Source organism: Anser cygnoides, chromosome 33, assembly GCF_040182565.1.
Source record: "Anser cygnoides isolate HZ-2024a breed goose chromosome 33, Taihu_goose_T2T_genome, whole genome shotgun sequence".
In the NCBI taxonomy this organism is placed as follows: Eukaryota; Metazoa; Chordata; class Aves; order Anseriformes; family Anatidae; genus Anser; species Anser cygnoides.
In genome coordinates this window covers 620440-637500 of record NC_089905.1, presented here as the reverse complement: position 1 = coordinate 637500, position 17061 = coordinate 620440, and the positions used below count along the sequence as shown (strand labels likewise).

General features: G+C 70.7%; 2 protein-coding genes across 2 annotated transcripts in view; both read right to left on the bottom strand.

Annotated features, from left to right (window-relative positions):
- Positions 1 to 1545, bottom strand: part of CASQ1 (calsequestrin 1) — a 5541-nt gene extending 3996 nt beyond the window's left edge. The window contains 3 exon segments of the mRNA XM_066986070.1: positions 135 to 219; positions 1308 to 1457; positions 1459 to 1545. Of these exon segments, the coding sequence (XP_066842171.1) occupies positions 135 to 219; positions 1308 to 1457; positions 1459 to 1545 (322 nt within the window).
- Positions 1546 to 5906: 4361 nt separating this feature from the next.
- Positions 5907 to 16306, bottom strand: LOC106029333 (sodium/potassium-transporting ATPase subunit alpha-2). Its single transcript, XM_066986033.1, is given in 29 exon segments — positions 5907 to 6068; positions 6668 to 6759; positions 6847 to 6948; positions 7050 to 7180; positions 7846 to 7973; positions 7976 to 7990; positions 8677 to 8800; positions 8910 to 9064; positions 9146 to 9314; positions 9779 to 9929; positions 10008 to 10144; positions 10223 to 10272; positions 10275 to 10397; positions 10860 to 10886; positions 10889 to 11048; positions 11152 to 11286; positions 11392 to 11501; positions 11644 to 11842; positions 12020 to 12288; positions 12578 to 12676; positions 12679 to 12694; positions 12929 to 12984; positions 12987 to 13062; positions 13169 to 13282; positions 13576 to 13779; positions 13892 to 13951; positions 14053 to 14157; positions 14247 to 14326; positions 16206 to 16306. Coding segments are annotated over 28 exon segments (3090 nt in total). The 5' UTR covers positions 14301 to 14326; positions 16206 to 16306; the 3' UTR covers positions 5907 to 6039.
- Positions 16307 to 17061: the final 755 nt, after the last annotated feature.

The window sequence follows — 17061 nt, the reverse complement described above, 5'->3', positions numbered from 1 at the left end:
GGTTTTGGGGGGGTCCAAACACCTATAGGAGGGATGTGGGGGGGGGTCCCTGCACCCTCCCCTTGGTGTCAGCCCAGGAGGACACCCCCTGCCCCCCCGGCAGGGTCCCCATGGGGTGCCCCCCCCCCCCTTACCCAGCTTCTTGGCCACGGCCGCTTCCTTCTGGGCATCCACGAGGCCGAACCCCACGCCCTTGTCCTCCAGCACCTGGGCTGCCAGCTGGGGGGGGGGGGGGACACGTGGGGACACCTGCCACAGAGCCCCCCCCCTGCCTGCCCCCCCCCCCCCCATATCCCCCCGTCCCTTCACCCTGTGTCCCCATGGCCGGTGACGCCGGCAGGGGGCCGGGCCGGTGGCTATTTTTGGGGGGGGGGGGGGGGGGGGGGGGGTGGCCCCGCCTGTCCCCAGCCCAAGTATGGAGAGGGCAGATACAGCCCCCCCCCCCCCAACCCCCCCCCCGGCCCTGCACCGCGTCCCCTCGGTCCCTGCTGTCCCCACCCAACGCCACGCTGGTGGCACCCGGTGCCATCGTCCCCGCGGGGTCCCCTGTGCCGGTGCCCCCCGGTTGCCCGGTGTCCCCTCCCGCGGTGTCACAGCGTCCCCGGTGCTGGTTCCTGTCCCCCCCCAGTGTCCCACTGGTGTACCCCTGTCCCCACCAGTGTCCCCAGTGCCTTGCAGGAGCTGGTGCCCCCCGGGCAGCCACCTGTCCCACCAGCGTCCCCAGGTCCTCCCCAGTGTCCCCAGGTCTCTACCAGTGTCCCCAGTGCCATGTGGGCACAGCTGCTTGTCCCACCAGTGTCCCCAGGTCCCCACCAGTGTCCCCATGTCCCTATTAGTGGCCCCAGGTCCCTCCCTGTGTCCCCAGTGCCATGCAGGTGCTGGTGCCTGTCCCACCAGCGTTCCCAGTTCCCTACCAGTGACCCCACCAGTGTCCCCAGTGCTGTTCAGGAGCCGGTGCCCCCCTGGGGCTGCCTGTCCCACCAGTGCCCCCCAGGTCCTCCCCAGTGCCCCCAGGTCCTCCCCAGTGTCCCCAGGTCTCTACCAGTGTCCCCAGCGCCATGTGGGTGCAGCTGCTTGTCCCACCAGTGTCCCCAGGTCCCCACCAGTGCCCCCAGGTCCCCACCAGTGCCCCCAGGTCCTCACCAGTGCCCCCAGGTCCCCACCAGTGCCCCCAGCGCCTCGCGGCTGCAGGTGCCACCTGCACGCCCATCCCACCAGCATCCCCCAGTCCCCACCAGTGCCACACCGAACCTGATGCCCCCCCGCCAAGTGTCCCCACCCCACCCCCCCCCGGTGCCCCCCCGCACCTCCAGGACGAGCTCCTCCATCTCCAAGTGGCGCTGGGCCGCCCGCCCCTCGGGGGGGCCGCGGTAGAGCAGGGCCATCACCGGGAACCGCTTCAGCGCCGCGCGGAAGTTCTTGGCGGTGACGGGCAGCACGCGGGCCGCGCCGTCGTACCTGGGGAAAACTGAGGCCCTCCTCCGCCCCCCCCGGGGCCGGCACCCCCAGGGCCAGCAGGGCCAGCAGCAGCCCCCAGCCCCACATGGCCGGGGGGGGGGGGGGGGGGTTGAAGGGGGCAGGAGGGACGAGGACGGAGCTGTGGGGTGGGGATGGGCGGACGGACGGATGGCACGGGGACGGACGGGTGGACGGCAAAGGGGTGGACAGATGGACAGCACGGGGACGGACAGACGGACGGCACGGGGACGGACGGAAGGGGGACAGACAGACGGACAGCACGGGGACGGACAGACAGCACGGGGATGGACGCACGGACAAACAGACGGACAGCACGGGGACGGACAGACGGCACGGGGACGGACGGAAGGGGGACAGACAGACGGACAGCACGGGGACGGACAGACAGCACGGGGATGGACGCACGGACAAACAGACGGACAGCACAGGGACGGACAGACGGCACGGGGACGGACGGAAGGGGGACAGGCAGACGGACAGCACGGGGACGGACAGACGGCACGGGGACAGACGGGTGGACGACAAAGGGGTGGACAGATGGACAGCACGGGGACGGACAGACGGACGGACAGCACGGGGACAGACGGACGGACAGCACGGGGACGGACAGACGGACGGCACGGGGACGGACGGAACGGGGACAGACAGATGGACAGCACAGGGACGGACAGACAGACGGCACGGGGACAGACAGACAGACAGCACGGGGACGGACGGACGGACAGCACGGGGACGGGCGCACGGACAGACAGACGGACAGACAGACAGACAGCCCCCGGCCCGGGGGACAGCCAGAGGGGGACAACCCGGACACTTAGGGACAGAAGCGTCCGGAGGGGACAGACGGACGGACGGATGGACGGAGAGACGGACAGATGGACAGACGGACGTGCAGACGGACGGACGGACGGACGGACGCAGCCCGGCCGGGACCCGCAGCCCCAGTGCCGGGGAAGGGGAAGGGGGGGGGGGGGGGCGGACAGACACGGCCCCTTCCGGCCCGGGGGGGGGTGGTGGTGACAGGAGGGGGCAGAGGGACGCGGCCCGAGGGTGCGGGACAGACGGACGGACCCGCGGACACACGGACAGCCCCTTCCCCAGCGCCGCAGCGGCTCCGGGAGCAAAGGGGACGGGGCGGGGGGGGGGCACAGCGTGGCAGCCCCTGTGTGTCCCCCCCCCCCACATGCACTGGGCACACGGTGGGGGTGCGGGGACCCGCCGGGGGTGGGGGGCTCAGGGTCCCCGGGGGGGCTCAGGGTCCCGGGGGGAGGGGGCTGAGGTTCCCCGGGGGGGTGCAGCCCCTCCCCCTCGTCCCCGCTCCAGCTCCATATTAAGGAAGGAAAGAGGAGCCGAGGGGACGGAGCGGGGGGGGGGCACACGGGGGGGGGGGGCTAAAAATAAGGAGCTGGGTGTGGGGTCACCAGCACACGGCCCTGGGGACACCGCGGGGACAGGGACCCCCCCCCAGCCATGAGTGGCTGTGTCCCACTAGGTGCTGGGGACCCCCCCTCCAGGTGCCCCCCTCCTTGTGGGGTCTGCCTGGGGACAGGGACAGGGACAAACCCAAAGACACCAGGATGGGGGTCCGGATGCCCCATCCCACCCCCGGCACCCCCACCCCCGAGGGGGGTCCCCTGCATTTTGCCCCAGGGCCAGGCCCGGTGGGGGTCCGGCTGCCCCCCCCCCAGCTGCCCCGCGCCGTCAGGAGGAGGGGACGCGAGATTTTGTCACCTGCGTCCCCCCGGATCGGGTGCCCGCCGCCCTGCCGACCGCTGGCAAGCGGATAGCCCCGGGCTGGGGCAGGACCCCCCCGTGGTGGCCCTGGGGCTGGGGGGGGGCTTCTCCCCTCCCGGCAGAGCTGTCCCGGGGGGGCTCAGGATGCCCCCGATGGGGTTATGGGGTGCCCAAGACCCCGACGTAGAGGCTGTGGGGGTGCCCAGGACCCCTGCAATAAAGGGGGGGGGGCCCAAGACCCCCCCAAGCCGAGGCCTGTGGGTGCCCAGGACCCCTCTGGAGAAGCTTTGGGGTGCCCAGGACCCCCCACGCCCAGGCACTTGGGGTGCCCAGGATTCCCCTGAAGGGGCTGGGGGTGCTTGGGACCCCCCCATACTCAAGGAATCGGGGTGCCCAGGACCCCCAGGCAGGGCATGGGGTGCTCAGGACCCTCAGGCCAAAATCTGTGGGTGCCCAGGACCCCCCCGTGCAGTGGGTTTGGGGAGCCAGAGACCCCTGCGCCCAGGGAATTGGGGTGCCCAGGACCCCAGCCAGGCCGTCCCCGTCCCCCCCACCGCCACCCCTGGGTGCCCCCCGGGGTTTCGGGTGACCCTGGCTCCCTTGGTTATTTATTTATTTATTTATTTATTTATTTATCTGGCTTTTATTTTTAAACCTCGGGCAGACACCGACACCCAGGAGGAGAAACCCGAGCAGGGCCCAGCGCCCCCCCCCCCCACCCCCCTTCCCCCCCCCCCACTGCTGACTCAGCACGGCCGGGGGCACCCCAAAGCTGGGGAGGGGGCGACCCCAAAACGCCAGGGCTACGTGTGCCGGGGGGAGGGGGGTCGTGGGGGGGCTCACTGCACCCACATTGCTCCTGAATGCCCCCCCCCCAGCGTGCCACCCGGGGGTGGGGGTGGCAGGTCCCCAGGGTCCCCAGGTCCCCGGGGTGGGACAGGTGGCAGCGAGGCGGCCGGGTTATTTATACCCCGCAGCTGCCGGGATTTTGGGTGGTGAGATGTGATGGGGGGGGGGGTGTCGTGCCCCCACCCCCCCCCCGACACCAGGTTTGGGCCTGGGGGGCAACCACCAGGGGGCGCTGCTGGATGGGGGGGTGTTGGGGTATGGGGGGCATGGGAATATAGGGGGACACGGGGACATAGGGGGCGTGGGGACATGGGGGGGGACATGGGGGGCATGGGGACATGGGGGGGCATGGGGACATGGGGGGGACATGGGAATATAGGGGGACACGGGGACATGGGGGGCATGGGGACATGGGGGGGCATGGGGACATGGGGGGCATGGGGACATGGGGGGGACATGGGGACATGGGGGGGGCATGGGGACATGGGGGGGCATGGGGACATGGGGGGGGCATGGGGACATGGGGGGGGGCATGGGAATATAGGGGGACACGGGGACATAGGGGGGCATGGGGACATGGGGGGGGACATGGGGATATGGGGGGGACATGGGGACATGGGGGGGCATGGGGACATGGGGGGGCATGGGGACATGGGGGGGGCCATGGGAATATGGGGGGGCATGGGGACATAGGAGGGCATGGGGACATGGGGGGGACATGGGAATATGGGGGGGCATGGGGACATGGGGGGGCATGGGGACATGGGGGGGACATGGGAATATGGGGGCATGGGGACATAGGGGGGCATGGGGACATGGGGGGGACATGGGAATATGGGGGGGCATGGGGACATGGGGGGGGGCATGGGGACATGGGGGGGACATGGGAATATAGGGGGGCATGGGGACATGGGGGGGCATGGGGACATGGGGGGGGACATGGGGACATGGGGGGCATGGGGACATAGGGGGCATGGGGACATGGGGGGCATGGGAATATGGGGGGGGGCATGGGGACATGGGGGGGCATGGGGACATGGGGGGGGCATGGGGACATAGGGGGGGCATGGGGACATGGGGGGGACATGGGAATATGGGGGGGCATGGGGACATGGGGGGGGCATGGGGACATGGGGGGGCATGGGGACATAGGGGGCATGGGGACATGGGGGGGCATGGGGACATGGGGGGTGTGGGGGGGGCATGGGGACATGGGGGGGGACATGGGAATATAGGGGGGGCATGGGGACATGGGGGGCATGGGGACATGGGGGGCAGGGGGGCATGGGGACATGGGGGGCATGGGGACATGGGGGGTGTGGGGGGGCATGGGGGACATATAGGGGTATACGGGGTTATAGAGGTATGGGGGCATTGTGGGGACATGGGGGGGATAGGGGCATGGGAGGACACAGGGACATGGGGGGCATATGGGGACACGGGGGGTCATGGGAGGGACATGGGGGCATAGGGACACGGGGCCATGGGGGGGGGGGGGCATCAGGGGCATATGGGGACATGGGGCGATGACGGGGGACATGAGGGCGACGGGGACATGGGAGGACATTGGGGGAAAACATGGGGGTTATGGGGACTTGGGGGGCATGGGGGGGGGGCACAGCAGGCACTGGGGACAGAGAGGACACAGGGGGACCCAAAACCCCTTCAGTGCCCCCCCCCAGCACAGACAGGGCAGGCCCGGCACCAAAGGGGTTAAACTGTTTTATTGCTCCAAAATGGGGGGGGGGGGGGGGGGCTCTGGGTGCCCCATGGGGGGAGCAGAGGGTGCCACCCCCCGGGGGGGGGCTGGTGGGGGGGGTTCCCAATGCCCCCCCTCCCCCGCCACCGGGCCCAGCAGCGCCAACCCCTGGGGTTAGTACAGGGTGAGGGGGGCGTGGGGGGGCCGGGACCCCCGTGGGTGGGGGTCCCACGGGTGGGGGGTGCGGTGGGGGGGCTGGGCCGGCCCCACGCTGGCACTTAGTAGTAGGTCTCCTTCTCCACCCAGCCTGGAAGGGGGCAGGCGTTAGGGGGATGTGGGGGGGGGAAGCTGGAGGTGCCCCCCACCCCTTGAGACCCCTCCCCACCCCCCCACCCCCATGGGTGCCCCCCAGCCCCTCAGGTGCTCCCCACCTCCCTCGGGTACCCCCTGCTCTCACGGGGGTCCCCACTTCCCTGGGTGCCCCCCACCCACCTGGGTACCCCCCCCCTTCCCCATTGGGTGCCCCCCACCCCTTTGGGTGCCAGCAGCAATTTTGGGGGGGGGGGGGGAGGCATCAGGGTCTGCTTTGGGGAGAGAGCATTGGGGATGGAAGGGGACCAAGGTGGGGGTGTCTCGGGTGGGGGGGCAGTGCCCATATTGGGGGGCTGGAGAGGGGCTGGGGGATTTGTGTGTGGGGGGGGCAGGTGGTTTATGGGGGGGGGGGGGCAGTTCCAAAGCTGGTTTTTGGGAGAGGACAAGGATGTTTGGGGGGGGGGGAATTTGGGGTCCAGTCCTCCAGATCTGGGGCATTGGAGGGGGTCGGGGGGGCTGCACCCCAAAGGGGACGGGGGGATTTTGGTGTCTGGGGGGGGGGTATTTGGGGCAGGGGGGCAGGGGGGCACTCACCGCCGGGGTAGCGGCGCAGGATGAGCTTGCGCACCTCGTCGTAGGCGAAGATGAGCAGGCTGTAGGGGAAGGCGCAGAACCACCAGGTGACCCTGCAAGGGGGGGGGGGGCACAACGTCAGCACGGGGGGCACCCATGGGTGCTGGGGGGCCGGGGAAGGCCGGGGGGGGGGCGCTCACTTGAGGGGGTACATGCGCAGGGCCACCCCCATGCCGGGGCAGTAGGAGAGGAACGCCGCCAGCGCCGTCTCCTCCAGCAGCCCGAAGATCAGGATCTTGTTCCTACGGGAGGGCGGCACCGCGGGTGTCGGGGCCGGGGGCACCCATGGGTGCCGGGTGGGAAGGGTGAGGGTGGGGGTGTGTGTGTGGGGGGGGGCACCCACTTCATGCCCTGCTGGAAGACGGAGTTGCGGCGCGTCTTGCAGATGATGAGGTCGGCCCACTGCACCACCACGATGCTGGCGAAGAACGCCGTGTGGCACGTGAACTCCACCACCTTGCGCTGCTCGTACGTCTGGGGGGGGGGGGGGGGCACGGCGTCAGCACACGCGCGTGTGCAAGGGGAGGGGCACGCCGGGAGGGTGTGAACAGCCAGGGTGCGTGCGAGGGCTGGGGGGGGGGTGCACGCGTGTGCTGAAGGGAGGCGGGCAGTGCATGAGCAAGCGTGCAAGAGAAGGTGTGAGCACAAGCAGAAATGGAGTGCACAAACGGGTGTGCAAGAGCTTGTGTGCCAGGATGGGGGTGGCGGTGGCACGTGCAAGCACACCAGAACGTGTGCACACAAGGGTTGTGCATGAGTGCAAGCATGCAAGGGCACAGACACACACACACACATGCACAAGCACAGCCGTGCAAGGGGAGTTGCACAAACAGGCACACAACGAGGCATGCACAAGGATGCCTCTGCAAGGGCACACACAGATATGCCGCAACGCAAGTGTGCACACCAGTGCTCTGCGGGTGCACAGGCGTGCAAGGCCCTTGCACAAGCGTGCCTGCACCCGCACGCTCACACGGATGAGGGCACACGTGCTGCAGCACCCCGAGGAGCTGCACCAAGGCAGGGCACAAACCCGGGGATGCAAGGGGCAGGAGCGAGCAGGCGTGTGCGCAAGCGTGCCGGCAGGCGAGCGTGCACGTGGCGGGTGGGGGGGGCTTTGCACGAGCGCGTGCGCTCACCCACTCCTGGCCGTAGGAGTCCTCCAGGTCGTTGGTGGAGCGGTCGTCCCAGGCCAGGCGGATGCCCACCAGGCGGGTGGGCAGGAACCCGTTCTCAGCCAGGATCACGAAGTAGGTGAAGAACCCCCCAGCGCCTGGATCATGCCTGCGGCACCCCCGCGTCACCCCACGGCTCGGCACCCGCGGGGCTCAGCACCCATGGGTGCAGCTGCAAGATGTCCCCTGGCATCCCCAGGGGGCTCCCTGTGCGCCCTTGGTGGGTCCCCCGGTGCCCCCTGGCATCCCCTGGTATCACCAGTGGGTGCCCTGCAGTCGCACAGGGCACTGAGTGCCAGCTGGGGGGGTCGCTCAGTGTCACCAGTGGGTTGTAGGGTGACACGGTGAGCCCTTGGTACTTCTCGTGGGGGCCCTGGTGTCACCCAGTGTGCCTAAACGCCAGCTGGGAGGCATCACCCGTGGGTGCCGTAGGGTCACCAGTGGGTCCTGGGGTGCCACTTGGAGCCCTGGTGTCACCCAGAGCCCCAGGCAGCGGGCAGGGGGATGTCCCTCGGGATCACCAGTGAATGCCCTGCTGTCACCAGCGGGGCCTGGGGGGCCACTGAAGCCCTGGTGCCAGCTGGGGGGACACGACTGGTATCAGCAGTGGGTGCCCTGCTGCCACTTGTGGGTGCCCTGGTGCCACTCGTGGGCCCTGGGGCGCTCCTCAGAGTCCCGGTGCCCCCCCAGTGCCCCAGCTGCCAGCTGTGGGGCCGTCCCCTGGTGCCTCTAATGGTGTCACCAGTGGGTCCCGAGGTGCCGGCAGGGGTGCCGGGCCCCCTGGGGGGCGCTCACCGATCTGCCCGTAGGCCATGCTGATGAGCCGCTCGTTCACCAGCTTGTCCGTCCGCGGGTTGCGGGGCTGCCGCTTCATGATGTCGCTCTCGGCCGCCTCGTAGGCCAGCGAGATGGCGGGGACCTGGGCGGCATCGTCACCCATGTCACCCCCTGCCACCCTCGTGTCACCCCCTGTCACCTTTGTGTCGCCCCCCGTCACCCTCTGCCGCCCCGTGCCAGCCCCCGCTCACCATGTCGGTGCCCAGGTCGATGCAGAGGATGGTGACGGTGCCCAGCGGCAGCGGGATGTTGGCGATGATGAAGAGGAGGAAGGGCGTGATCTCGGGGATGTTGCTGGTCAGCGTGTAGGCGATGGACTTCTTCAGGTTGTCGAAAATCAGGCGCCCTGGGGACAACAGGCTGGCAAGGTCACCACCCATGGGTGCCCCCTGGACATGGGGTGGTGGCACCCCGGGGTGGCGCCGACCTTCCTCCACGCCGGTGACGATGGAGGCGAAGTTGTCGTCGAGCAGGATCATGTCGGCCGCCTGCTTGGAGACGTCGGAGCCGGCGATGCCCATGGCGATGCCGATGTCGGCCTTCTTCAGCGCCGGGGAGTCGTTGACACCGTCGCCCGTCACCGCCACGATGGCGCCCTGGGGACACGGGGGTCAGGCACCAGGGGGTGCGGGGATGGGGACGCCACGGGGATGGGGACACCGTGGGGATGGGGACACTGCAGGGATGGGGACGCCACGGGGATGGGGACACCGTGGGGATGGGGACACTGCAGTGATGGGGACACCATGGGGATGGGGACACCATGGGGATGGGGACACCGTGGGGATGGGGACACCGTGGGGATGGGGACACCAGGGGGCATGGGATTGTGGCACCGTGGGACGTAGGGACAGAGGACCAAGGACACGAGGACAGGAGCACCGCAGGGAGCAGGGGTGGGGGCATCGTGGGGCACGGTGACTCCACAGGGCACAGGGAGGGGGCACCAAGGGTCGCAGGGACGTGGGCACCGCAAGACACAGGGACGGGGCCCGGCAGCGTGGGGACAGGGACACTCGGGGGGAACGGGGATGCTGCGGGGGGGCCGTGGGACGCCCACCTGGCGCTGGCAGCCCTCCACGATGATCAGCTTCTGCTGGGGTGACGTGCGGGCGAAGACGATCTCGGTGTGGTTCTTGAGGATCTCGTCGAGCTGCTCGGCTGTCATGTCCTTCAGGTCGGAGCCGTGCACCACGCACGCCTTGGCCTCCCTGCGGGCACCGCGGCCCTGAGCGGGGGCGCCCGGCCACCCCCGCGCCCCCCACACCCCCCAGATCCCCCCCACCTACCGGGGGTTGACCTGGCTGACGGGGATGTTGAGGCGCGCGGCGATGTCCTCCACCGTCTCATTGCCCTCCGAGATGATGCCCACCCCCTTGGCGATGGCCTTGGCCGTGATGGGGTGGTCGCCGGTCACCATGATCACCTGGGGGGCAAGACCACCACCATGAGCCCCTTTTTTTTTTGGGGGGGGTGGTGGCATGAAGCTGTGGGGGAGTCTCACCTTGATGCCGGCGCTGCGGCACTTGCCAACGGCGTCGGGGACGGCGGCGCGGGGGGGTCGATCATGGACATGAGCCCCACGAAGCAGAGGTTGGTGGTGGGGAAGTTGATCTCGTCGGCGTCGAAGCGGAAGCCCCGGGGGAACTTCTCCGGGGGCAGGTAGAGGTGGCAGAAACCTGGCGGGTGGCAGGGGGTGACAGGGTGGCCCCCTCCCAATCCCTTGTGCACCCCCTGTTGTCCCCCCCCCCCATGTCCCCTGTGACCCCATGGCCCTTCCCTCCACGTCCCCAGTGCACCCCCTCCTGCCACGTCCCCATTCCCATGTCCCCACGTCCTAATGCCCCTGGCACTTTGTCCCCATGTCCCTGTGTCCTTGATGTCTTCTGTCCCCCATAGCCCCCATATCCCCACGTCCCCATGTCCCTTTTCCCCCACATCCCCATATCCCCTTGTCCCTTTACCCCCATATCCTCCATACCCCCATATCCCCATGTCCCTTTGCCCCCATATCCCCACGTCCCTTCATCCCGCACACCCTCACGTCCCCACGCCCCCACGCCCTGCGTCCCCCCACCCCCTGCACCTCCCCTCCCTACACCCCCTCCCCGCCACCCCCCGGCCCCCCCAGCCCCGCTCACCCAGCACGCGCTCCCCCAGCCCCCCAGCTCGAGGTAGGCGTTCTGGAAGGCCTCCTTCATCTCCTCGTCCAGCGGCACCTCCTGGCCCTGCAGCAGGATGCGGGAGCAGCGGTCCAGGATGCGCTCGGGGGCGCCCTTCATCACCAGCAGGTACCCCTGGGGGTCCTCCTCCCGCTCGTGGATCGAGAGCTGTGGGCACGGCCACACGCTGGCACCGCGGCCACCGCGGCCACCGCAACCACTGCGGCCACCGCCTCCACCGCCGCCACCGCCGCCACCGCCGCGGCCGCACCTGGTACTTGTTGGTGGAGTTGAAGGGGATCTCGGTGACTTTGGGGTTCTTGTCCCGCATCTTCTTGACGGAGCCGCAGGAGAGCTGGATGCACTTGAGCAGCGCCGACTCGGACGCGTCGCCCGCCGTGTCCCGCTGGCGCACGGAGAGGAACCCAAGGTGACGCGTGGGGACACCGGCACCGCCTGGGTGGCAGATTGGGGTGGTGACACCCTGCCCCCAGTGCCGGTGGCCGCCTACCTTGGAAATTGAGATGTTCTCCTGGCCCGGCTTGAAGACGGCGCGGTTGCAGAGGCCGGCGATGCGCGCCAGCGCCGCCCAGGTTGGTGAGCGCTTGTCAAAGGTGGCACCTGAGGGACAACGGCCCCCGTCAACCCCCGTCTCCTCTGGGGACACCTCCTGGGGCGCAGGTAGGCACCGTAGGGGGCCACCGCCCAAGGGTCAGGGTGCCCAGGGGCCGGGGACCCAGGGGCCGGGGTGCTGGCCGCCCACCCGACTGGTCCTCGGTGGTGTCGGCCTCGTGGATCTGGTTGTCGAACCACATGTGCGCCACCGTCATGCGGTTCTGGGTGAGGGTCCCGGTCTTGTCGGAGCAGATGGTGGAGGTGGAGCCCAGCGTCTCCACCGCCTCCAGGTTCTTCACCAGGCAGTTCTTGCGCGCCATGCGCTTGGCCGTCAGCGTCAGGCACACCTGGGGGGGCACCCACGGGTGTCAGCGGGTACCCCCGGCTCTCAGAGGGCACTGAGCATTGCTGGGTGCAGCGGGACCAGCCAAGCCCAGTAGAACCAGTCCCCGCCACCTCCCTCCCACCAGAACCTGTGCCCTCACAGCACCTTCTCCCCCTTCTGCTCCCCTGGGGGCCCTTACGGTGACGGTGGCCAGCAGCCCCTCGGGGACGTTGGCCACGATGATGCCGATGAGGAAGATGACGGCCTCCAGCCAGGTGTAGCCCAGGATGAGGGAGAGGATGAAGAAGGAGAGGCCGAGGAAGACGGCGACGCCGGTGATGAGGCGGATGAAGTGCTCGATCTCCATGGCGATGGGCGTGCGGCCCACCTCCAGCCCCGAGGCCAGCGAGGCGATGCGCCCCATCACCGTCCGGTCCCCCGTGGAGATGACAATGCCCCGGGCGGTGCCTGGGGGACGGCCAAGGGTCACACGTCCCCTCCGTGCACCGGGGACACCCGCGCGTGTAGGGGATGCCGGGGCACCCTCCTGGCTAAGGACACCCATCCATGAAGGGGACCCTGGTGGGACACCTGCCACCACGGGGGACACGGGGGCCATCGAGCGACGTGCCCACCGGGGTGCACCACAGCACGTGGGCACGCACCCACCCAGGGGACATGAGGGACGTGTGCCCACTGGGGACGCGGGGGGAGGAAACGGGGACAGCGCCAGCACCCAGCACCCGTGGGCACCCACCTTCCACGCAGTTGGTGGAGAAGAAGCAGATGTTGCGGGTCTCCAGCGGGTTCTCGTGGGTGAACTCGGGCGAGCGGGTCTGGGGCTCCGACTCCCCGTCAGCGAGGAGTTGTCCACCTGGCACGGGCAGCGGTGGGTGCCGGGGGCACGGGGCACCCCGCCTCGGTCAGCCCCAGTGTCCCCATACCAGCTCTGGGGTCCCCGTAGCAGCCACAGCACCCAAAGGTCACCACCCCATGGTGCCCACCCCATACCAGTCCCAGTGCCCACCCCGTACCAGTCCCAGCGTCCATCCCGTGTCACTACCGGTGCCCCCCCGTCACCACGTCACCGGGTGCCCCCCCCGCTCACCTTGCAGCCGTGGGAGGAGATGATGCGCATGTCGGCGGGCACCCGGTCGCCCCCTTCACCTCCACCAGGTCGCCCACCACCACGTTCTCGGCATTGATCTGGATCTTCTCGCCCTCGCGGATCACCAGCGCTTGCTGCGGGGCACAGGGCACCCTGAGGTCCTGCCAGCCCCCCGGGACCCCCCCTCCGCCAGCCTGGCAGGGTGCTGGGGCGCGGGGACAGTGGCACCAGGGCTCCTACCTGGGGCACCATGTTCTTGAAGGAGTCCATGATCTTGGAGCTTTTGGCTTCTTGGTAGTAGGAGAAGCAGCCGGTGACGATGACGACGGCGGCCAGCACCACCCCCAGGTACAGCTGGGGACAGGCAGCGTGTCACCGTGTCCCCGGGGCCATGCCCACGTCCCCTTGTGGTGCCCGTGTCCCCTACCGTGCCCACGTCCCCTATCTCCCCCTGTGGTGCCCGTGTCCCCTGCCATATCCATGGCCCCTGTGTCCCCCCGTGGTGCCCACGTCCCCTGCCATGCCCGTGTCCTCCCACGTCCGCTATGGTGCCCCTGTCCCTTGTCGTGCCCATGTCCCCCGTCATGTCCATGTCCCCCGCGGTGCCCGTGTCCCCCGCGGTGCCCGTGTCCCCGCAGTGCCCTCACGTTGTCGTTGGAGGGCTCGTCCTCCATGGCGGCCTGGATGCCGTAGGCCAGGAAGCAGAGGATGGCCCCGATCCACAGCAGGATGGAGAAGCCCCCGAAGAGCTGGCGGCAGAACTTGACCCACTCGGGGGTGGTGGGCGGGGGGGTCAGCGCGTTGGGGCCGTCCTGCGCCAGGATCTCGGCCGCCCGCGCGTTGGTCAGGCCCTGCGGGACGGGCACGCTGCCACCACGGGGACGGCTCGGGGGTGGGGGGGACCCGTGGGGACGGGGGCACGGGGTGCCAGGAGGGCGCCGTGGGCGCGTGGGGACGTCTCACCCGGGACAGGTCCACCTGGTACTTCCTTCCCAGCTCATCCAGGGACAGCTTGTGGTCATCCTGCCGGGGCACACGTCACCCGTGTCACCGCGGGTGGGGCGGCGCGGCGTCCCCGACCCCCCCCCCCCCCCCCCCGGTGGTGTCCCCGGTCCCCTCCTCACCAGGTTCACCTCCTTCTTCAGCTCATCCAGCTCCTTCTCCTTCTGCTTCCTGCGGCCGCCCCCGTTCTCCGAGGTGGTGGCCGCGGGCGAGTACTCGCGGCCATCCTGCGGGCGCGGGGACACCGTGGGCACGGTGGCACCGCCGGCACCGCCGCCACAGCTGGCACGGCCGCGGCCGTGGGCACGGGCATTACCATGGGCATGGATGTCACCGCCAGCGTGGGTGTCACCGTGGCCACAGGCATCATCGAGGGTCACCGGGGGCACGGTGGGACTGCAGGCACGGGGTGGCAGCGTGGGTATGGGGGGCACGGCGGGGCGGGGGGGGGGCAGGCGGGGGCCCGGGCGTGGGTGTCACCGGGGGGGGGGGGGGGGCGCTGGGGACAGGGGAAGAGGCACCCACGGCACAGAGCACGGCGGGGGCACCACGGGCACGGGGGGGGGGTCACCGTGGCCAAGGGGGCGTCGTGGTGGTCATCGGGGGGTCACCAGGGCCACGGCGGTGTCACCAGACACAAGGAAGAGGTGCCCACGGGTCAGAGCAGGGGGTCACCATGGGCAAGGGGGGTCACTGGGGCCACGGGGGGGTCACTGCGGCCACGGGGGGTCACTGCGGCCACGGGGGGGTCACTGCGGCCATGTGGGGGGTCACCACAAGCCGGGAAAACAAACCCAGCACCACTGGGGTGCCACCACGGGCAGGGGCCGGGGCGCGGTGCCAGCTCCCCCCCATCTCGGGGGTGACACAGGCCCCCCCCCGGGCCCCCCGCCGCTGCTTTTGGCAGCAGGGGGACAGCCGGGCTGGCACGGCACGGTGGCACGTCCCTGTGGCACGTCCCCGGCAGCTCCGTCGGAGCTTGGCAGAAGCAGGCGTGGGGGGGGGGGGGAGCCGGGGGGGGGGGGGGGGAGCGGTGGCTGCCCCCCAGCATGGGGCCGGGGGCTGTGGGGGGGCCGTGATGCTGTCATGGAAAACGGCCCCGGTGCCAAGAACAACTGCAGGGAGCAGCGGGGTCGCGTTACCGCGGGGACAAGGGGGGGGAACGGGGGGGGGGGGGCCGGCTGGCTGCCCCCCAACCACTGCCCCACAGAGCGGGGGGCCCCAAAGTGGGGTTCGGGGGCGGGGGGGGGAGCTCTGCTGTCTGCCCACACACACACAAATATTGTCTGTCCCCCCCCCCCCCCATTTGGGGATGTTTCTGCTTGATGGGGGTGGGGGCACTGCTGGGGGTACCCCCGGAATTTTTGGGGGGGGGGGGGGCAGGTGTCCCCCCCACACCCTGTCCCCAGGGAAATGCCATCAGCGGGTGCCTGGGGACACGGACCCCTGGGCTGCGGGGGGGCGAGAAAGGGGGGTGGGGGGGGCAGTGGTGTCAAGCAGAAAGGGGGGACGGGGAGGGGGGGGGACAAGGACTGGGGTGTCCCCCCCCACGGAGGTTCCATGGCACCAGGGACCCTGGCGAAGAGCAGCCGGGGGGGACACGGGCACGGGGGGGGGGGGGACACGGGCACGGGGGGGGGGGGGGGCAGAAGGGGGTGTCACAGGCATGGGGCTGGGGGGGACATGGATACCCGGGGGGGGCACACAGGGGCTGGGGCTCCTCCACGGCAGCGCCCCCAGCTCCGTGCCTCAGTTTCCCTCCGTGGGGCCCACGGGGGTGACGGGGGGGGGGCAGGACGGTGGGGGGACGACGACAGTGGGACCCTCGGGGGGGGGGGGGGGGGGGGGGGCAGGAGGGCTGCGGAGCACCCGTGGGTGGGCGCTGGTGACGGGAACAGCCCCCACGGGGGCAACAGCGGGGGGGGGGGGGGGGGGGGGGGGCGCGGGGCCGTGACCCACGCGGGTGGGTGGGTGGGTGGGTGCCCGCGTGGGCAGGCAGGTGCCCGGGGGGGGGGGGGGGGCGCCCCGCGTGGGTGGGCTCGTGCCGGGTGTGTCCCGCGAGGGTGGCAGCCGGGCGTCGGCGGGAGTCACGCGTGGGCGGGTGGGCGCGTGGGTGGGCGCCCCGCGTGGGCGGGTGGGCTGCTGCCGAGGGGAGGGGAAGGGGCCGGGTGGGGGGGGTGGGTGGGAGGGGTTCTCCCCACGCGTGGGGCTGCTGCCGGGAGCCAGGCGGGTGCCCCGCGTGGGTGCGTGCCCCGCGTGGGCCGCCCCTACTCACCCCTCTGCCCATGGCGGTGCCGTCGCTGCTCCCGGCCCGGGGCACTCGGGGGCGGCGGCGGCGGCGGCGGCGGAGAAAAACCCGCGCGGCCCCGCCCGGCCCGGCCCCCCCCCGGCCCCCCCCGGCCCGCCGGACCCCCCCCCTCCCCGCTCAGTGGGTGTGTTTTGGGGGGGGGCTGCTCCTTCCCCACCCCCCCCCGGGAACGTTGGGGGTGTCCGGACCCCCCCCCCCCCGTGGGACCGGGACTTTTTTTTTGGGGGGGGGGGGGGGGGGGGAGCAGGGGTTGGGGGGGGGCACTTCTCAGCGCTGGGAATGCGGCGCGCTCCCAGTTCTCCCAGTACGGTGCCAGTTCTCCCAGTACCGTCCCAGCTCTCCCAGTATGGTTCCAATTCTCCCAGTATGGTCCCAGCCCGCTCCCCCCCCCCCCCCGCCGGTGCCACCGAGGGCAACCGGGGAGGCTAAAATTAGCCGGGGGGGCGGGGGGAGGCCAGGGCCGAGGGACGCGGCTGTGCCCAGGCCCCCCCAGTGCCCCCAGTGCCCAACGGCCCTCCCAGTACCCCCCCCCATCCCCGCCCCGGGCCCCCCCAGGGTCCGGCTTAGTCGCCACGGCGACCGCCTCCGAGCCTCAAGGGCGGCCCAAGGACGCGGGGGGCACGGCCGTGGGGCCCCCAGCCCCTGCACCCGCGTCCCCGGCCCGCATCGGCACTCCCAGTATCATCCCCGACCCCCAGCCCGCACCAGTTTGCACCGGTACCCCACTCTCCCCCAGTATCCCCATAGCCCAGCCTGCACCAGTATCCCCAGAACCCCCCAGTCTGCACCAGTTCCCTGGTCCAGCTTCACACTCCCAGTATCC